Here is a 22,208-nt window from a genome sequence, read left to right as displayed (position 1 = left end):
CTGAAAACATCTTCAGTGTTCCAAAAGTGATAAACAGAAGACAGGTCTGTAAAGCACATGTGCGTGCGTGCGCGCGTGCACGTACACACACACACACACACACACACCTCAAAGGGAAACAAAGATATAGGAAAAGTACAGATGATTTCATGAAGAATATACAGTGTTGAGTATTATTGACATACTCACCCAATTTTAAAATGAGATGTCATAAGCAGAAGGCTTTGTATAGAAGAATCACTTGAAAGTTTTGAAATGGCCTAGCTACTCAGTAGGCTGAGATTAGAGGATCCAGGGTCAGAGCAAACCTCAACAGGAAAGTCCATGAGATACTTCTCTCCAATTAACCACCAAAAAGCCAGAGGTGGAGCTGTGGCTCAAATGGTAGAGCACCAGCCTTGAGTGAAAAAGCTCAGAGATGGTGCCTAGCCCCTGAGTGCAAGCCTTAATAGTGGCACCAATTTTTTTTTGAAATGAAGATATATGGAAAAGATAAATTGAAGTAGATTGCAAAGGGAAATGTGTAGCTAAGGCATTTCCATTAGGGTTTGATGGGGGAAAAATGTGGATCTGTTTTATGTATATTTTCCAGAATGACCTGGTAAAGAAAGTCAAAAGTACATTAATTAAATTTACAGAGCCAAAAAAGGTGAAGCCCCAGGAGATTTAGATGTAAAATATACAGATGGACTGAGGGAGATCAGAGGAAGTGAACAAACTTTTACAACATGATATTCTGCTTGGAAATATGCAAGAGAATTCAATGGGGAATATTACCCAGAAGACAGATAGCTGGTTTAAAGAAAAAGTTAATAATATGTTGAGTCTGAAAAACTACAGACCAAAGCCAGGAAATTGCAAAGTTATGGATCCCACAGTAACTGTAAATTAGCCCCATTGCACACATAGTATTTCATATTACGATCTGTGGTGTTAACTTTCACGCCTAAACATACATGCTTGTATGTTTTGCCTGAATTATGGTTGTAGTAACAGGAGCAAAGGTATAAACAGGACAGGACTGGATTGCCTGTTCCCATGTCAGGTCAGCTAGCAGCTTCAGAGCCAAGCTGCTCTTACAACTTGAAACAATAAGCACAGGGAGATAAACTTGGATCCAAAGTCAGATTGTTCATGGAGCTAGGAAAGTCTGTACATTCCTTGATGATTGCAGAGAAGTCTTGAGTACTGACGGTGAGAGCATCTTCAACATGCTCCACAGACAAAGCACTCCTGGTTTCTGTTTTCCTTTGCTTGCCTTTATTGAATTACTCCATCTTTTACTAATTTGATCTTCTTGCCTATTTTGGGCCTCCCTCTCCCCACCAGTACAATTTTTCCTCTCTGTAGAACCCTTTCTCTTTGTGGTCTAAAATGTCTTTCTTTTTCTTTCTTTCTTTCTTTTCTTTCTTTCTTTTCTTTCTTTCTTTTGTTCTTTCTTTCTTTCCTTCTTTCTTCTTCCTTCCCTTCCTTCCTTCCTTCCTTCCTTCCTTCCTTCCTTCCTTCCTTCCTTCCTTTCTTCCTTTCTTTCTTTCTTTCTTTCTTTCTTTCTTTCTTTCTTTCTTTCTTTCTTTCTTTCTTTCTTTCTTTCTCTTTCTTTCTTTCTTTCTTTCTTGGTCATGGAGCTTGAACTCTGGGCCTGGGCACTGTCCCTGAGCTCTTCAACTCAAGGCTAGCCCTCTACCATTTGCAGTACTACTTCCAGTTTTCTAAGTGGTTTATTGGAGATAATATCTCATAGACTTTCCTGCCTGGGCTGGCTTTCAGCCACGATCCTCAGATCTCAGCCTCCTGAGTAGCTAGGATTACAGGCATGAGCCTGGCTAGAATGTCTTTCTTTTAAATTATCCAAGCCACTTATCTGGTTGTTTCTTCATCTTTTTTTTAAAAAAAAATTTAGTAGCATTGTTTAGTCAACATCTTCAGTTTATGTTCTAGCATATCTCTAACTTCAGACATAGTACTAGAATGTAGGAATCCATAGATTTCTTCCTGAATTGCTATCCAAGACTTCTCTCAGAGCATCTAATGCTTTTCCTTATAAGAGAACTGCACTGATTGATTTCTCATTCTCCTTTCAGACAGTTGCCATATCACTGGAAACTTTTTAACTCATACGATTAATTCCTTTATCAGGTCTTCATAATCCCTAGTCTCCTCAGCTCCTAGGAAGTCCCTTCTCTGAAACCACCTCCCATCCATGGCAAGGCACCACTTCGAACCTGATCTTTGAAATCTGTCTTCTCCAGGCTCTTGCAGCTGCTTTCCCTCTCCGCTCACAGCAATCCCTATTCTTGTGTTTCTTCAGGCTGTCATTCCCACTGAGACTGAGCTCATCATTGTCATCATCCATCATCCACCTTACAGCCTGTGAACATTCTCTCATCAATTCTCCCAGTCTTCATCTTCTTTTCCCAATGGAGCTCCAGAGTCAGTCACTTCAGTATGCCTAATTCTTGTCCTTGCTTCTCTTTCTCTTTTTGGTTGCCTATCATTCCCTTCCAATTCTATCGTTTAACTCTGTGTGGGGCTGTTTGGAATTTTCATGGAAAGTCAAAGAATTTAGATCCTGAACACAATCATCTATTCATGACCTGTCATGGTCTTATATATCTCACTTCCTATTTCCCAAGCAAGTGTTTGAAAGGTTTGTGATTTGTTTGTTGTTTGGTCTGAGCAGATGGTTGTACCTTCTTCCTACCAATGGAAACCACTTTTGAAACCTTCAACAGCTTCCTCAACACCTAGAAACTTTCACGGCTTTATCTACTAATGCTTTGTTAGTGGTATTATTTAGTCAGCATCTATAGTATATGTCCTAACAAATATCTAAACTTTAGACATAGGACTCAGATACAGGAGTCCACAGATTTCTTTCCAGAAGGAGGATAAGGACTGTTCTCTGAGCTAAAAACTGGCCCATAGCTGGGCACCAGTGGCTCATTCCTATAATCCTAGCTACTCAGGAGGCTGAGATCTGAGGATTGCAGTTTGAAGCCATCTGAGCAGAAAAGGATCATGAGACGCTTATCTCCAATTTTCCACTCAAAAACAGAAAGTGGAGCTGTGGCTTAAATTGGTAGAGTGCTTGCCTTGATCAAAAAATGTTCAAGCCCCACAACTGACAAAGCAAAGCAAAACAAAACAAAAAACTGAAGCCAGCCACTGGTGGCTCACACCTGTAATCCTAGCTACTCAGGAGGCTGAGATCTGAGAAGTACAGTTTAAAGCCAGCCCCGGCAGAAAAGTCTATGTAACCTTAGCTACAAAAAAAATGCCAAAAGTGGAGCTGTGGTTCAACTGGTAGAGCACTAGACTTGAGGGGAAAAGCTATGCAAGAGGGCAAGGCCCTAAATGCAAGCCACAGTACTGGCATAAGAACAAACAAAAGATCAATCAAACAAAAAAGAAACTTAAAACTATGGTGTGAAAGACGTAGTTAAAAACAGCAATGTATATATATAGAGAGAGAGACAGACAGACAGAGACAGAGAGAGGCAGAGGCAGAGAGAAAATCAGAAGGAGAGAGAGAGAATTAGAGGCAGAGACAGAGAATATGCAGAAGAGATCCCAAGGGAGCACCGAGCTGCTGCTAAATTTCAGTTGCAGTTGTCAGATCTAAAGAAAACATTGGAGAAAATATCTCTTGAAGGGGGTCTATGGATTATTCTGTTCTGGGCAGGCTGCTGAGGGGTGGACGATGGCCAGCTGGCAGGGCCTCAGACGCCTGGTACCATGCGCCAGCTACTGAGCTCATTTGCTCCAGCTAAGTCATTTTACAGGCAGCCCAGCCTCAAGATTAGCACAAGGCTTCATGCAGATGTTCTGGAGGAGGGAGAACAAGGCAGAATCAGAGAGAAGGAAGCAGTGTGGGCTTTCATTTTGAAGGTTGAACCCTAGGACTTCTTGGGGGTCTGATTAAATGGAATGCCTGAAGAGTATAAACAGCTAAACAGATAGTAGATATGATGGCCCTGGGAAGTAGGCCACAGTGCTATCTTGATTTCAGGGAGAGAAATTGAGGCACTGTGGGGTTAACAGGCCTGTATAAGAATTGTAGTCAAGGACACAGAGGTGCAGGACCATTGGAATTCAAAACCCTCGCTCTGAGCTCAGCCATGGAGACTAAGAAATTCATGGTTCACAGTAATGACCAAGAGAAACCTGCATCTCAGGAAGGACGTAATATAATTGTGGTCAATTTGAGGCCTTTCCATGTCTAGCCCAGCATGCCTACCTCCTCCTTCCACAGTTGATGAAGGCCTAGGTGGCCCTATGGATAACCTAATATTCAACCTATTTTCAATTGCAGGCATATATTCCTGACTGAATTCTACTGTCATTGAACCTTCCCATGAAAATCCCTCCAACAGGAGAGGAGAGAGGACACAGGCCAGAATCTGGGTCTCCTGTGCCATTGAGTCTCAAAAGGGATAGTTAATTGTTAGGCCTTGGTGCTCACACCTGTAATCCTAGCTACTCAGGAGGCTAAGATATGAGGATCTAGATTCAAAGCCATCCCAGGAAATGAATTCATGAGATGCTCATCTCCAATTAACCAGCAAAAAAAAATCTGGAAGTAGAGCTGTGGCTCAAGTAATAGAGCACCAGCCATAAGTGTGTGTGTGGGGGGGGGAAGCCAAGCAAGAGCAAGAGGCCTTAATTTGAAGCCTAGTACCAAGAAGAATCTAGAGGCAGTGGGGGAGGGGGGGTGGGGAGTATGGGGGGCAGGGGAAGAATAGTTAGATTATTCAAACCATGTTCTGAAGATGTTGTTGGCTTTACTATAATGTAACCTTTTTCTTAGATCTGCAGGATGAGATTAAAGATCCAGGAAAACATTTTATTGCTTTATCACGCAGTTTGATGATACTGCCAGCACAGCCAGATTTTTGTTTCTGTTGCTTGAGACGAGGTCTCCCTATGCAGCCCAGAAGCCTTGAATTCAGATCCTCCTTACCTCAGCCTCCTGAAGGGCTGAAATTACAGCTATGTGTCACACTACCTAGCTCCTATTACCTTGTTAAAGGGATTCGAAAGGCTCAAAGAAGTTGAGAGAGGCTTTTCTGTGAGATAAAACACCTCATATTTAGGATATGTTTCTGTTTGTCTATGTCACATAAATTAAGTGTTTTTATGTTCATGTAGAGGAGAAAAGGGGAGGTTAGGAAGATTAGGCTTCCCACATGGTTCCTATTAGGCCACCTGCATGACCAGCTTAGCTCTCCAGGTGGGAGATGTCTCTAACACCATAGAGATGTTTATTGTCTGTTTTCAGCTGTGGCCTCTGTCTGTAGGAAAGTCTGGTGGTCTCTAGCTCTGAAATCCCTTTGCATGCTTTGATAAGGATGAGATAAGCAGATGAGGTTATTCTATGTAGTTCAACTCTGTGTGATGAAGGAGACCTCATTCACTCCTTAGCCTCAACCACAGTTCTGGAACACAATTTGTGCTTGAAATGTCCCTCCTCTTCCTGTGCTGAGACACAGCCTTTCAACAATTAATATTGTTCCTGAACAATTACAATCTCTCTCACTTCCTCTCTCCCTCTCTGTCTGTCTCTCTCTCTCTGTGTCTCTCTCTCTCTCTCTCTCTTTCTGTCTCTCCCTTCTCCCCCTCTTTCCTTCCCCCCCCCTCTCTGGCAATACTTGAGCTTGAACTTAGGGTCTAGCACATTCTTTCCTTGCTTGATCAGCTGGTACTCTACCACTTAAACCATACCTCTAGCCCTGATTTTTACTGGTTGTTTTGGAGATGGAGTCTTAGGAACTATTCAGCTCAGGCTGACTTGGACCCTCAATCCTCAGATCTCACCTCCTAAATAGCTAGGATTACAGGCCTGAGGCACCAGCGCCCACCTCTCTAATTTTTTAACCTAATTCCTTGTCAAAACTCATTCAGGGAGCCAGGTGCTGTGGCTAATGCCTGTAATTTTAGCTACTCACGAGGCTGAAATCTGAGGATTGTGATTTGAAGCCAGCCCAAGCAGAAAAGTCTGTGAGAATCTTATCTCCAATTAGGCAGCTAAAAGCAGGAAGTGGTGACATGGCTCAAATAGTCCATGAGATGTTTTGAAAAAAAATGACCTTCCAGCATTCATATCAGGTCAGGTGATGGCATATAGACATGTTCTTCTGCCCTATCACTGTCTGACCATTTTCCTTTTTCTTTTTCTTTTTGACACCAATACTAGAGCTTGAACCCCAGGGCCAGGGCAATCTTCCTTACTCATTCTCTTAGCTTATTTGCTCAAGACTGGCACAGGTAAGCCACACTTCTACTTCCAGCTGTTTGCTGGTTAACTGGAGATAACAATCTCACAGACTTTCTACCTGGACTGATTTCAAACCTTGATCCTCAGATCTGAGCCTCCTGAGTGACTAGAATTATAGGAATGAGCCAGCAGCACCCAGCATCCTGTCCTAAATTTCGTAGTTTCATGTTGAACCTAATATTCCGAGTGATCAGGGATCATCTTTTTTTTTTTTCAGGAGGTTGGCAGATAGTTTTGCTATATCCACACAGTGCCAACCTGGACTTTTCATATAAACACTAAGATAACAACATGGAAATAACACTTGTTAGAAGTGCCTGTAATCATACAATATGCACAGATAAGCAGCTTTCCTCCACCCCAGGAAGCATAAGTTTTTGAAGCCACAACCTCACCCCTGGAGAGGAATCACAGCCGGTGAAGTCTTGTCCACCTGACAGCTGCCCCCTTGCAGGAGAGAGAAAATTTACCTGTGGATTCTCAATGAACATTGCTTTCTCTCTGATTTTTACTGTTGTTGGTCAAGGGGCTTGAACTCAGAGCCTGGGCACTGTCCTTGAGGTTTTTTTGCTCAAGGCTAACACTCTACCACTTTGAACCTCAGCTCCACTTCTGGTTTTCTGGTGGTTAATTGGAGATAAATCTCATGGACTTCCTTACCTGGGCTGGCTTCAAACTGCAAACCTCAGATTCCTCAAGATCTCAGCCTCCTCATTAGCTAGGATTACAGGCATGAGCCATTGGTGCCCAGCTGAGCATTGCTTTCTTTATGTGTTGTTTCTGAAAGATGAGAATATATAAATTGTGTATTTTAAGCCACCAGAGCTAGTTTTAAACCACCCCCATCTTTTACCTAGGAAATTAGAGTCCCTCATCCCAGAGTATATTCCCTATCTTGTTTTCCCATACCACATCCTGAGTAACCATGCCCTGTCTCAAGCGCAACTTAGTTTAATTATCATAAATATCAAGAACCTCAAGGCAATGGTGGCTCATGTCTGTAATCCTAGCTACTCAGGAGGCTGAGATCTTGAGGATCATGGTTCATAAGCCAGCCCAGGAAGGAAAGTCCATGAAACTCTTATCTCCAGTTAACCAGTAAAAAGCCAGAAATGGAGCTGTGGGTCAAGTGACAGTGCCCAGGCACTGAGTTCAAGTTCCAGACACACACCCCAAGAGCCACAAGCAGGACTTTGTGATGGGTTGCAGCTGTAAAGAGCTTAGCTGGGTGGCCAGGATTGGAACAGGGCATGCTGTGAGGACACACCTCAGATGGAGAAGCAGCATGAACAGAAGATAGAAATCAAAATAATGAGCTGATGCAGAGGTGCCAGCTTGGTGAGGGTGACCCCAGCTCTCCTTAGGCAGCTTTAAGACAGGTACTCTAGGATCTGATTCTCAACCCCTCCCATATCTATGAGAGTCCCTAATGCTAATAGCACCCCGCCACTCTGTTCTCCCTTCTTCTGCAAATCTCACCACTCTGTGGAATGACTTCTAGTCAAAACATATTTATAACCAGGCACTGGTGGCTCACTCCTGTAATCCTAGCTGCTCAGGAGGTGAGATCTAAGAATCAAGACTCCAGCTAAGGCAGGAAAGTCTCTGGGACTCCTATCTCCAATTAACCACTGAAAAACCAGAAGTGGAGGTGTGGCTCAAGTAGTAGAGCAGCAGCCTTGAGTAAAAAAAAAGCTCAGGGACAGCGTCCAGTGCCATGACAGACACAAAAATATATCTAGCTCTGGAGTCAAATGAATGAGAACTCCAAAAAAGAAAACCCAGGTCACTTTAACTGACCCCTTTCCTAGATAGACACCCTTTAGGTCAGCTTGTTGATGGCTGGCCAGTTTCATGCTCTTAATCTTGTCTTAAAACCAGAATTGAAAGAATCTACTCTCCAGCCTCCATTTCTGTTCTGAGAACTTTCCTCCTTTCCTCTGCTTTTGTTCAAAGCTTCTCCATCACCTAATTTTTAAGTTTAGCACCATAGTTCATTCTCTTCTGCAAAACCCCCTCTCTCTCTGACCTCCCAAACCATCCAGATTCAGCCAAGGAAATCCCATTGAACTCTGTATCCTGCAGGGACAGATCTTGGAAAGCTGAGCAATGAGGATTGATGTTCACACACAGCAAGGGAAGGAAAATTGTGACATTCTTTATCTCCAATTAACCACCAAAATGCTGGAAGTGGAGCTGTGGCTCAAATAATAGGGTGCTATCTATTCTTGAGTGAAAAGGGCAGATGGGAAAGAGGCCCTGAGTTCAAGCCCTTGAATTCAAGCCCTACACACACACACACACACACACACACACACACACACACACACACACACACACACACACACACACACACACACACACACACACACACACACACACACACACACACACACACACACACACACACACACACACCAAAAAAACAAAAAACAGAAATAATAACCTATTCATCCATTTGTGATTTCTGTTTCTTTCAGGCAACTATGGTCCTGAGCTCTGCACACTTCTGGTTGGGATTATTTCTGGTTCCTACTGCATGTCTGTTGGAAGATGTGGCATGGAGAGCGTAAGTGGAAAATGAAGCAGTAACCCAAGGTCTTTCTCATCCATTCTTACAATTTATCCTCACAAGAGTCTCGCCAAAGGGTATCAAGAGCTATGAGAGTTCTGAAGAATCAGTCTCCTGCCACTTTTCAAAGAAACATTTGTTCTTGTTTTGCTTATATTTTTAAACTTTACTTCATCTTGAAAATATAGACAGTGGCTCATGCCTATAATACTAACTACTCAGGAGACTGAGAACTGAGGATCAAAGTTCAAAAGCCAGCCTGGGCAGGGAAGTCCTTGAGACTCTTATCTCTAATTAACCAGCAAAAAGCCAGAAGTAGAAGTATGGATCAAATGGTGGAATGCCAGCCCTGAGCAAAAAAGCTAAGGGATAGCATCCAAGCCCTGAGTTCAAGCACAAAGTATCAAGATAATGTAAATTTTAATTATAATCAGGAATAAAAAAGAAGAGATTACTCAAAATTAAGAAGATACTGGTTTTTAGGTTGAGTGGACCCAATTTCTCCTACAGGTAGCTGCCAACTTTCCCCAAAATTAAGACTTCTAGTTTGGTTTTACTTTGGGCAGCATCAATTATTTCAGAGCCCTGAGATAGAGAATTGTGACTTTAATCCAAACCTTCCAGAAAAAGACATTAGATTTCATTTTTACCTCCCTGTTCTTCCCACATCATGAGAATTATTCTTACCTGACAGTTAAGAATGTCTTCTGAAAAAAAGTCTTCATTTTGGCATTTTCTTGACAATTAATGATAACGCACACAGGGAACAAGGGATGGAGAGAGACTTTTATAGCATATCTTTTATGTTTATTTTTCTTATGCTCACTAAAGTTTTCCACAATTACTAAAAATTAAGTAATTTTAACTACTTAAGTACTTGCATTTCTCCATAATTTCATTTATCTGCTAAAGCTATGTTTTATAAATGACAGGATAGAAACTCTTGGAAAGGAAGGGTAGACTATAGCCAGGAAAGATATGTTCTCAATCTAATTGATGCACTGTAAGCAAATATTCATTTTTATTATTTTCTCTTTGAACCAGTAGGCCTAGTTGGGGTATGATCTGTTTATTTCCCAGCTGAACTGCTCCAGTTTTGCAAAGAGCAGTTTGTTTTAGGTAAATACAGCATGAATTTAGCGACTACCAATGGCTTTTTCTAATTAAGAAATAGAAACATGCTGATAAACTCATTTCAGACCAACTCAATTCAGCTCTCCTCAATTAATGTCAAGAAAACATTTTTATTTTTGAGACTACTTTTGCCAACTGAGATTTTTCACAAACATTATCTTTCTTTCATTTCAAAGAAAATGTTGGAGTCAGAGGTCTAGTGGCTCACACCCTAGCTACTTATGAGGCTGAGATCTGAGAATCATGGTTCAAAACCAGCCCAGACAGGAAAGTCCATGAAGACTCCAATTAATCACCAAATGCTAGAAGTGGAACTGGCCTCAAGTGGTAGCTTTGAGAAATAAAAAAGATAAAAAGAAAGAAAAGCTTGGGGACAGCAGAACTGGCACCAATAAAAGGGAGGCTGAAGTATGAGAATCAAAGTTCAAAGCCAGCCCAGGCAATAAAAGTCTATGACACTCTTATTCTCAATTAGCCAGCAAAAAGCTTGAAAATGAAATGTGGAGGACCAACCTTGAGCAAAAAAGCTAAGGGACTGTGCCCCAATACTGGCACACACACAAAAAAAAGAGGCTTAAAGATGTTAGTAGCTTAGGCAAGCTCTATGTTTGTTTCTCTGAATCTTTTCCAAGTATGTTCCAAATCCGAGGTCCCTATCACTATGAAGCAAATTATTCCCTCCAACAAGATTTTATTTAGGACCCGTTTGTAGGAGGGGCTCTATAAAATTAGCACCATTTACATTTTAACAAGGAGAAATCAGATGACACTGCTTCCAGCTTTAACATATGGAAAGAATAAAAAAGTCACTTCCTTTCCAAGGAGCTTGCCAGCTGGGCTGAAGCCGGGCCCCAGGGCCTTGCACAGAATCTGGGAGAGAGCAGGGTTACTCTAGCACAGTAGGGAGAGCCTCTGCCACGGCTGGGTGGCTCAGACACAACTTTTCCCAAGAGTAACATCTCAGCTTTGGGCTGACCAGAAGGAGTCTTACTGGCTTTCAGAAGCACTTCCTGAAATGTATTTTGTTTGTCATATTTTATTTAGGGGAGCACCCCTCTGAAGTCTGTGCTCAAAGCATATCCCAAGTAGTCATATCTATTTAACTAACCTTCTAAACTTCAGTCACCCCTCTCCTACAAAGAAGAGTTTGTGAATTTACTTAGGGATTGCACCTCTCACCATGAGATCCATAGTCCATCTCTTGTTAGACCCCCAAGTCTGAAATTCTTTGTCCTGACAACAAATTCAGCAGCCTCTTCCCAAGAAAAGGAAGTATATTGTGAACTCTGGTGAGACTATGCTGCCTTACCTGTGATGTCTTGTTTTTGTGTGTGTGTGTGTGTGTGTGTGTGTGTGTTGTTGTTGTTGTTGTTGTTGCTGTTGTTTTTGAAGATTGCATTTTTTAATTATCTTTAAGTAGTTGCAAACTTTTTTTTTTGAGACAAGGTTCAAAGGGTCTTACATATTAGTTCAAACTGGCCTGGAACTCTTAGTCCTACTGCCTTAACTTCTCTCTCCCAAATGCTGGGATTGAAGGCATGCACTACCACGTTCATCTTGCATCCTCTTTTGGGAAGGCTTTTGAATTCCAACATAGGGCAGGCCTGCCTTTTCAAGTAGATTTCAAGGAGCATCTATGAAATGCTTCATCTTTTGGCATTTTCCCCCTCTCTCTTTGCCCAGTTTCTCGCTTCCATTTTAGAACCTGGGCTGCTAAAAGAGTAAGAAAAGAAAAACTAAATGAGGTAATTCAGTCACTTTTTCCATAAAGTCTGTCAACTTTCTGGATGAAAATTTGTTATTAGACTGTCTTAAGTCAGTTGATTTGGAGCACCATTATAAAAGCCTGCTCTATTATTCTACTCACTAAAATTTCTATGAAGGACTAAAGTACCCTATCTTATATGAAAGTAATTTATTATAAGTGATCCCTGGCTAATGAGTAGTCTTACTAGAAGCAAGAAGTATAAATTATCCAGAACTATTTTAACATTCTTTGGCTTATACTTGTCTAATATGTCTACATGTGACAGCATGCTTAGGTAAGCTGGCATTTATAGATTCTCAACTAGTAGAAATTTGTTGGTACTGCTCTATAAAACAAAAATACCCAAGTGCCAGTGGCTCATGTCTGAAATCCTAGCTACTCAGGAGGCTGAGATTTGAGGAATGTGGTATAAAACCAACCTGAATAGAAAAGTCTAGAGACTTTTATCTCCAGGTAACCACCGAAATGCCAGAACTGGAGCTGTGGCTCAAGTGGTAGAGTTCTAGCCTTGAGCAAAGAAGCTCAGGGATACTGCACAGGCCCTGAATTCAAGCCCCAACACCAGCATGCACGCGTGCTTATGCATTCATGTACATGTGCATGTGTATGCACACACACACACACACACACACACACACACACACACACACACACTATTAATATAAAACTCAAGGCCACTGAGCACAGAAGATCCAGTTTTCTTTAATCTGTGTATCTCCTGTCTTTATACCAAGCCCCCTAATTCTGCAATGATATCATTTCCCTTGTCTAATCCCAGATAGGCAGTTAAGTGACAATAAGCAATAAGCAATTTCTCTAGACAAATGGTCTTTGATTTTTTTTTCAGGTTTCTAACCAAACTAATTTATCTGGAAACATATTACGTTTCCATTTTCATCCATGGATAGAATATAACATTTCCTTTGGACTTGCTATCCTGGTGTGTAAAAGGAATTCTGAGGCAAAAAGATGGGAAAAGTTAGATTATTTATTCAAAAATCCTTAAGAAGATATGGAAAAATGAGGGAGTGGGTAACAAGTTCAACAAGAAATGTGCTTTTTTTTGGGGGGGGGTCCAGTCTTGGGGCCTGAACTCTGGGCCTGGGCGCTGTCCCTCAGCTCTTCAGCTCAAGGCTAGTGCTCTACCACTTGAGCCACAGCGCCACTTCCGGCTGTTTTTTCTTTTTGCTTATGCGGTGCTGAGGAATCGACCCCAGGGCCTCAGGCATGCAAGGCAAGCGCTCTACCACTGAGCCACCTTCCCAGCCCCAAGAAATATACTTATTACCTTACTTACGTAACTGTAACCCCTCTGTACATAACCTTGACAAAAAAAAATAATAATAATAATAAAAAAGAAGAAGACATGGAAGTAGAGGGGCCAACTTGGGAAGAGAAAGGATTTGGGAGGAGAGGGATTAAAATGATCCAAGTATGTTCTATGCACTTATGAAAATCTCACAAAAAAACACTTTTTACTTGTTTGTTCTTGTGTGGGTATTGGGCTTGAACTCAGGGCTTGGTTGCTGCCCCTTAGTCTTTTCTCCCAAGGCTAACACTACTGCTTGAGCCACAGCTCCATTTCTGTTTTTTTTTTTTTTTCTGGTTAATTTGAGATAAGAGTTTCACAGACTTTTCTGCTGGGTCTGGCTTTGAACCTCAGTCTTCAGCCTCCTGAGTAGCTATGATTACAGGTATGAGTCACCAGTACTCAGCTGACAGAAGAGATGCTTAGATTCATTTTTCTCAGGCTTTTTAGGTAAAGCTGCTTGAAAAAAGGGTTTGAAAATGCTGACTTTCTTTCTAATCAAGTGTTTTGTGCAGAAAAAGGAGCTGAATTCTTCCCAAAGTGGCAGGCCAGGACTCTATAACCACAGAGTTTCTCAGGTTAACTCACAAGAGCCAGCCAATTTGGAACTGCTGTCAAATTGCTCTGATAACTCTTGGACATGAGTGCATTTGCACCTTTGAAAGTATAGAGGTGTCTCATAGAGAGACCATTGACCTCTAAGGTTATTTAGTGGCTGAGTAAAAACTGGCAATATCAATGTACCAAGTGACAAACTTTTCTTGGCTAAGCTACAGATTGCCAGTGTTTTAGGACTACTGGTTCAGCCTTTCTACTTCAAGCCACCTTTTTAGTGACCTCTGTCTCTGCTTGGCCCTGAAGATAACATTACAGATCAATCTAGAGGTTGACCATCCTGTGCAGGAAAAGGGGAAGAAGAGGATGGATTGAAACCCCTTCAAACTAGACACATTCCCCTGGTTCCTGTATATTTGGGTGATTTTGAATAGAATGAGACATATTACTCAATTGGTTTATTATCAGTATAGATCTTTAAGCTACTGATTTTTTTTAAAAGGCTAGGGCTAGGAAGGTGGCTCTGTAGTAGAGTGCTTGTCTTGCATGCATGAGGCCCTGGGTTCGATTCCTCATCACCACATAAGCAGAAAAAGCTGGAAGTGGCACTGTGGCTCAAGTGGTAGAGTACTAGCCTTGAGCTGAAGAGGTAAGGGCCCAGAGTTCAGGTCCCATGGCCTACAAAAAAAAAAGTTAGAGCCCACTATATTCAGTAATATTGGACAGCATCCATTTGGACATCCTCTTTTTATTTGAACATTCTTTTTGATGGTCTCTTTGCCAACAAAACTGTTAGCCTTTTTTCCCCCATTTATTATTTAAATGAAAGATTCCACAGTCTCTGCTTTGAACTGCGGGATATTATCAATATGGATGAAGTCTGTAGATAGTGTTTAAAGTAATTAAGGTATGATGTGTGAAAACCTGTGTGGTTTTCCTCTTGTTTACTTTGTGGGGAAGGATGACAGACACACATACCATGTCTCAGTGCTAACGCTCCAGTACAGATTAACATGGAGTGCTGGATGACTTGGCTTTATCTAAATAGGCTTTCTGGCCTTGAAAGAGGAAGGTGAGTGAGGGAAATGAGATTCCAAAGACAGCCCACATCCTCAGAATATTGCTAGGATACCATTTTCACTCCCATGCAGCACAGTTGGTTGTTTGTGTTCATGTGTATGTCTGTGTATGTGTATGTTCTAGTACTAGAACTTGAACTCAGAGCCTCATGTTTCCACCCAGCTTTCCACTCAAAAGTGGTGCTCTACCACTTGAGTCACAGTTCCATTTTAGGCTTTTTTGCCGGTTAATTGAAGATAGAGTCTCATCTGTCTTTCTAGGCTGGCTCAGCCCTCTGATTGCTAGGATTACAGGTGCAAACCATGGGTGCCTGGCTGCCATCTTTCTTTTTAATTGGCACCTACTTGTACATATTTATGAGGTACAAAGTGGTAATTGATTCAACATGCAAGAGTTTAGACGCAATTCCAAAAGACCCTGAGAAGCAGCCAATTATTTGAACATTGTGAGGCTTTCTTATTAGATTTACCAGGAAAAGGGGAACAGGGAGCTCTTCTACTGTTCAAGAAGAGCTGGACCGCTGGGCCTACCTGTAATCCTAGCTATTCAGGAGGGTGAATCTGAGGATCCAGATTTGAAACCAGTCTGGAGAGGAAAGTCCATGAGACTCTTATCTCCAAGTAACTACCAAAAACCAGCCAGGAGTTGGGAGTTGGCTCAAGTGGTAGAATGTTAGCCTTGAGCAAAAAAAGCTAGGGACAGTGCCCAAGCTGAATTCAAGCCTCACAATTGGCACAAAATGAAACAATTTTTTTAAAATTAAAGCTGAGCACTCAAGCTGAGTTCCCTTGTGGTAGGAAAAATATGACTTACAGGTGGTATTTCCTATTAGTCATGTGACTAGGGCCCCCGCACATGTGGGCTTTAATGGCAAGTCATTGACAGGGAAGGATGAAAAAGCTGTTGATTCCAAACTTCAGGCCAAGGTTAATGTACCTCTGGCATAGTAAACCCCACCCTAACCCCACCCTTGGTCTGGCAATAGCTTCTTCCATATGAAGAAAGGAGAAGGTGGTCTTAATTAACCCTTGGGGCTCTCTGATGTAGTCCAGTAAGGACCAAGGGACCAGCACCATTCATGAGGAAAAGTCTAAAATACTTTCCAGATCCTATAGTGAAAAGCTCTAGGACCAGCCAGGTGACTTGTGCATGTAATCCTAACTACTCTGGAGGCTGAGATTGAGGGTCATGGTTCAAAGCCAGCTGGCAGAAAAGTCTGTGAGACTTTTATCTCCCAATTAACCACTGAAGAGCTGGAAGTAGAGCTGTGACTCAAATGATACTAGCCTTGAGCAAAAATAACTCAGGGACAGCATTCACACCTTAAGCTCAAGCCCTGGCTGGCACTAAAATAAAATAAAATAATGGAGGCTGAAATATGAGGACCTCCCCTAGCCTGGGCAGCAGAAAAATCTGAGAGATTCTTATCCCAATTAACCACCAAAGAGCCAGAAGTAGAGGCATGGATCAAATGGTACAGCAATACCCTTGAACTAAAAACATAAGAGAAAGTGTCCAATTCCTGAGTTTAAGTTCTTATAGTACCAAGAGAAAGAAAGAGAGATGGGGAGGAGAGAGGGGAGGAAGGAAGAAAGGAAGGAAGGAAAGGAAGGAAGGAAGGAAGGAAGGAAGGGAGGGAGGGAGGAAGGAAGGGAGGAAGGAAGGGAGGGAAGGAGGAAAGGAGAGAGGAAAGAAGGAAGGGAGGGAGGGAGGAAAAGAGGGAGGGAGGAAGGGAGGGAGGTACGGAGAGAGGGAGGGAGGAAGGGAGGGAGGGAAGAGAAGGAAGGAAGAAAGGAGGGAAGAGAAGGAAGGAAGAAAGGAGGGAAGAGAAGGAAGGAGGGAAGAGAAGGAAGGAGGGAAGGAAGGAAGGAAGGAAGGAAGGAAGGAAGGAAAGAAGGAAGGAAGGAAAAAAGAAAGGAGGAGAGAAATAAAGAAAAAGAAGGAAGAAACTAAGTAAAAGAAGGAAGGAAGAAAGTAAGTAAAAGAGAGAAAGGAAAGAAGGGAAGAAGGGAGGAAAGGAGAAAACCAGGACCAGTTTCTGGGTTTTCACAGACCATGGTCTTTGGCCTGATTAGCTGGATCCTGAGCCAAGTTCAGAAACCTCATTCTCTCTAGAGAAATGACCTTGACCTTCAAGGTCTAGGTGTCATCTGTGGTACTCCAATGATTCAGGCTGTGGAGGTGGAAATTGTGTTGTATGTTAAGACCATGAATATTCCATGTCTGCCTCACCCAGGGGCCTCCTGCTGTGGTAGAAGAGGGTAGGCAGCCATTCTTCACAGGTCCATCAAAGTCACATGCCATATTTTTTTCTTCCTTGTCCTCCTGCCACAGGGCCAAGCACACTTGCAAGAAGACATTGCTGGAGGAAGTGCAGGAGCTGGAAACCAAGTCCAGAGTGATGGGAAGAGCAATGCTACGGGACAGCAATGGGAAGAGGTGGGCACCTGCATCCAAATGTGTATGGACACCCACTTTCCTAGGCCTCTCCCCGTATCTCCTGCCCATAGTTCTTCTCCCTGTCTTGAGTTTGAAGCATTTATGTCATTTAAGTTACACTCTCTCAGCAGCCACTCAGAATTTGACTTTCTGGGGCTATCCTCAAGTTTCTTTCCGGGCAGAGGAGTTGGACGTGAACAAAATATGCATAAAATTGATGCTATGCAATATTATCTTATAGCTGAAGAGTTCAGGACTACAGAGGGTCTATAAAACAGGAGATAAGAGTCTCAAGGACTTTCTTGCCTTGAGACTCTTATCTCCAGTTAACCAACAAAATGTCAGAAGTGGAGCTGGGAGAGTACATTTGTTTGGAAAAAACTGTGTACTACCAAAGATTTTCTTGACCTAGGAACATTTACAAAAATAGAAAACCATTGCTGTGTTAGGGATATGAAATCTCTAGAATATTCTGAGTGATACTCTCCTAAGTACATTTAGAGAAATCTGTAGCTAAGTATGAATGAAAAAAAGATCTAGAAGTTGAGCACATCTAGAAATTTTGTTTGGCCTTAATTTATATTTATTTGGACCTTTCTTTTTCTTAGTCATGGGGCTTGAACTCAGGGCCTGGGTGCTTTTGCTCCAGGCTAGCGCTCTACCGTGTGAGCCACAGCACCATTTTCTGGTTTTCTGGTGATTAATTGGAGATAAGAGTCTCAAAGACTTTCCTGCCTGGGCTAGCATTGAACCACAATCCTCAGATTTCAGCTTCCTGAGTAATTAGGATTACAGACAGGTGTGAATGAGTATCTGTTTTGTTGGTTTTTTTGTTTTGTTTTGTTTGGTGGTGGTACTGGTGTCTGAACTCAGGGCCTTACACTGGCTAGGTTGATATTCTACCACTTGAACCGTGCCCTCTAGTTGAAACGTGTGTGTGTGTGTGTGTGTGTGTGTGTGTGTGTGTGTGTGTGTGTGTGTGTGTGTGCGCTTGTACTGGGGCTTGAACTCAGGACTTCACACTCAGTATTTTTATTCAAGACTGATGCTCTATCATCTGAGTCATACTTCTACTTCTGGCTTTTTGCTGGTGGCTAGCTGAAGATAAGAGTCTCTGAGCAGCTAGGATTACACCAGGCTAAGTGTGAATTCTACCTGAACTACATGCAAGCTAATCATATAATGGGACTATCTCTTCATTGGTCATAGAAGGATAATACTATATTTTTTTAATTGAGAAGGTGGAGATAGGAAGTGTGAAGCAATGTATACAACATAGCACCCTTCTTGTGCTATGCTGTATACATATTAAAAGGGAGTGGTAACTTTCATCCTTGAAAGAAAACTTTTACTCTCTTTGCTTGTTGACAAAAAAATGTCTTTATTTTTTTTTTCTTTTTAGTATTTTGTGGTACTGTACCACTGAACTACATCCCCAGACTTTGGTATTTTGAGACAGTCTCAGCATGTAGCCCAGACTGGCCTCAAACTCAGGATCTTCCTGCCTCAGCTTCCCAAGGGCCAGGATTATTCAGCTGTTATTTGGTTCACATGTGTGTGTGGTTTTTTTTTTTTTTTGGGGGGGGGGGGGGTTGCTGGAATAACCAGGAGTTTATACACGCTGGACAAATACTATTAACACTGAAAACCACACCCCTACATTTTGAGAATGTAACTTTTTTTTTTTTTTTTTTTTTTGTCGGTCGTGGGGCTTGAACTCTGGGCCTGGGCGCTGTCCCTCAGCTCTTCAGCTCAAGGCAAGCGCTCTACCACTTGAGCTACAGCGCCACTTCCGGTTTTTCTGGTGGTTTATTGGAGATAGGAGTCTCACGGTCTCTCTTGCCCGGGCTGGCTTTGAACCGCGATCCTCAGATCTCAGCCTCCTGAGTAGCTAGGATTACAGGCGTGAGCCACCAGCGCCCGGCGAGAATGTAACTTTTAAAACCCACTTACTAAAATTCACTTTCAAATGTTCAAAGGGCTATCAGAAGATAGAGTTAAAATGTGGCTTCCTGCCTGCTCTATTTAAAAATCTCTTGTCTTTTTGGTAAGGTGCAGGACCTTGTAGGTGATATGATCATGGGTACTCATGCACATACGCGTGTATGAGTGTGTAAGTGAGTGTATGCACACTCCATTTGGTTAGTCTTTCCTTTCCTCTTGGTCCAAGTACAATGCTGGCTTCATTGTGGAGCTGCCAGCCAGAAGATAGCTAGGAACTCCACCTACCCACCCTCCTCCACTCTTGCTCTTTGCTTTACTCTTTCCAAATTGCTCCTGATTTTCTGGGTGGTCCATATCAGACTAGATAATGGTGGCATGCTCCTCTCTTCAAATTGATTTTGTCCTCTGTTATGCCTCACAATTCTTTCTTCTCTTTCTTTCCTTCCTTCCTCCTTCCTTCCTTCCTTCCTTCCTTCCTTTCTTTTCTGTTCTTTTCTTTCTGTGCTGGTACTGGAGCTTGCACTCAGGGCCTGAGTCCTATCCCTTAAACTTTGCACTCAAAGCTAACACACTATCACTTGAACCACACTTCTACTTCCAGCGTTTTACCTGTTAATTGAAGATAAGAGTCTCGTGGACTTTTCCAGCTAGCTTTGAACATGATCCTCAGATCTCAGCATCGTGGGTAGCTAGGATTACCAGCATGAGGCAGTGGAACCTGGCTGGTTTGTTTTGTTTTGCTTTGCTTTTGTGTTTTGTTTTGGTGTGAAAGATAAATCTACCCATAGCCTCTTAACTCTATAGATGTAACATAAACAAATGTCCAAAATGTCACATAAAATGACAAACTGCCCAGCGCCGGTGGCTCACGCCTGTAATCCTAGCTACTGAAGAGGCTGAGATCTGAGGATCACGGTTCAAAGCCAGCCCAGGCAGGAAAGTTTGTGAGACTCTTATCTCCAATAAACCACTAGAAAACAGGAAGTCGTGCTGTGGCTCAAGCAGTAGAGCGCTCGACTTGAGCTGAAGAGTGCAGGGACAGCTCTCAAGCCCAGAGTTCAAGCCCCACAACCGACAAAAAAAAAAAAAATAGATGACAAACTGTCTCCATCCCCCTTTCTTTTCTTCTTCCTTAGTGTGCAGTAGGGAGTATTCGTTAGTATTTTAGGTATTGTGACAAATAATAAAAAATGAATATATTTTCAAAAATATCTCATGGTGGAATCAGGTTTAATCTGACTATTCAACAAGGACACCCTAGATTCTTCCCTCTGGTATGGTTGGTGGAAGCTGAGTAGGATGAACCCAGGGATGATTTTCTCCAGTTTCAAAGGTCAAGCAGGTAGCTGTCCCTGCCTTCACCAGGCAGGGCAGATTCTCTTCCTTAAGTGTCCCTCCACCCCTAGCCCCACCAGCCAGGATTCTTCTCCTTCCTCCTTCTCCCCTCCACTTACATGAGGCTCACTGTGTCTTAAGTAGAGGTAGCCATGTGTCTGACTTTGAAACATCTGGGAGCAAAAGCTATAGCATGTCTCCCTTTGGTTCGTGTTCTTTGTCAGCACTGATGTATGGCCCTGTGACTGAGGACTGAGGCCAGAGGCCCAAATGGAGATGACCCAATCCCCTCCCCTACCTGACTTTGCTACACTCTTGGGCTTACCCTACTTCCCAAGTATCTATGCAGACTACCTCTAGCTGGCCTGGGCCTGGGATTGGTCTGATAATTTTAGTGAAGTATGGCTTACTGAGGAACAGGGGACAGTTCTTGCAACCCACTGCAGGATTTCCAAGCACTCCACAGGTCTCCCTCCTAGCCTCATGAACCAATTGTTTAAACTTTTTTAAAGCAAAACAGCACAATAATCTCCAATTCATCCTAAATGAATACTTAATTCAGAAGTATCCACTGGGCTGAGATCCTTAAACACAAATCTTTGCTCTCCAAATTAGTGTTTAAGTGCTGGAGTATGGACTTCAGTGGCGGATGCATGATTGGCATGTGCAAAGCCACAACACAGATGGATGGATAGATCCATGGATGCATGCATGGATAACTATATGGATGGTCAATGACTGAATAGATGGATGGATGGATGGGTAGGTGGGTGGATGGATAGAAGGATGATGAGTGGGTGAATGGATGACTGAAAGACTGGGTAGATGCAAAAACAAATGTGTATACATGCACAAATGAACAAACAAATGTTTATGGAACTCTTGGGTATTGTCAAACATTTAAGTCAAAATTGGCACAGCTGTCATATGGGGCAGGCTCATAGCAAACCTCCCCTGTGAAAGCCACCCACTTTATTGCAGTGTTTCTCCAATGTTGACTTTATATCCTTTCAGGGGAAAAAAAGTTTTTATTAGAGTACCAGCTGTTGGCATCACACAGCTCTGCCATCCCTTTATTTCCCTCCTGGCTTTATCCAAACTTTGCTCCTAAAACAACTATTTGTTTTTTATTGGCCAAAAGGATAGGAAATGATGGCATAGTTTCAGCAAACTTCTCCAGGCCAGGTGGCAAATGTCTGCTTCCAGCACCTGGTTGAGATTTGCTTGCTTTCCAGCTGCATTTTTTTTTTTTTTTTGGCATGGCTGTGTCATGAAGCAGAGCAATAAGACCCAGTGGCCAGAGAGACAGATAGATGGACAGGTGGACAGATAGACAGACAGGATTTAGGTTCCAAGCTCTGCCACTCACTTAGCTGTGTGACCTCCAAACTTATTAACTTCTCGGAACTCTCCTTTTCTCATCATGGCGTTGCTTCAAGAGCTTAACACTTATGTAGACATTCAGAAAGTATTTCTACCTTATCTCATGCTCTGTCTTAAAAACTGAGGAATAATTAAATTTCAGTAGCTATCCTTATGAGCTCTGAGCCTTTCCCTCAACTCAGTCATCTTTAAAGGCCTTTCCTTAAAGAAAAAGTTAAATTATATAAGCTAGGTGTAGTGATACCTATCTGTAGTCCTGCCTTTTGGGAAGCTGAGACCAGCATTTGAGGCCAGACTGGACAACAGAGCAAGATACAATCTCAAATAAAAAAAGAAAAACCTAGTCAAATATTCAAACACACACAATAGTAGGAAGACTTCCATGTCATTATGCCAAGCAAGATCCAACAATTAT

The 22,208-nt window shown here is 42.4% G+C and overlaps 1 protein-coding gene across 1 annotated transcript in view; it reads left to right on the top strand.

Moving 5' to 3' along the window:
• The window catches only part of Atp8a2 (ATPase phospholipid transporting 8A2), a 466,480-nt gene that overhangs the window by 423,540 nt on the left and 20,732 nt on the right, over positions 1 to 22,208 (top strand). The window contains exons 34-35 of the mRNA XM_070003097.1: positions 8,755 to 8,843; positions 17,027 to 17,131. Of these exons, the coding sequence (XP_069859198.1) occupies positions 8,755 to 8,843; positions 17,027 to 17,131 (194 nt within the window). The remainder of the gene's footprint in view (positions 1 to 8,754; positions 8,844 to 17,026; positions 17,132 to 22,208) is intronic.

Source organism: Dipodomys merriami, unplaced genomic scaffold (assembly GCF_024711535.1).
Source record: "Dipodomys merriami isolate MVZ:Mamm:240054 unplaced genomic scaffold, mDipMer1.0.p SCAF_6, whole genome shotgun sequence".
Taxonomy (NCBI): domain Eukaryota; kingdom Metazoa; phylum Chordata; class Mammalia; order Rodentia; family Heteromyidae; genus Dipodomys; species Dipodomys merriami.
Note: the sequence above shows the minus strand (reverse complement) of the source record. Positions and strands in the feature narration are given on the sequence as shown.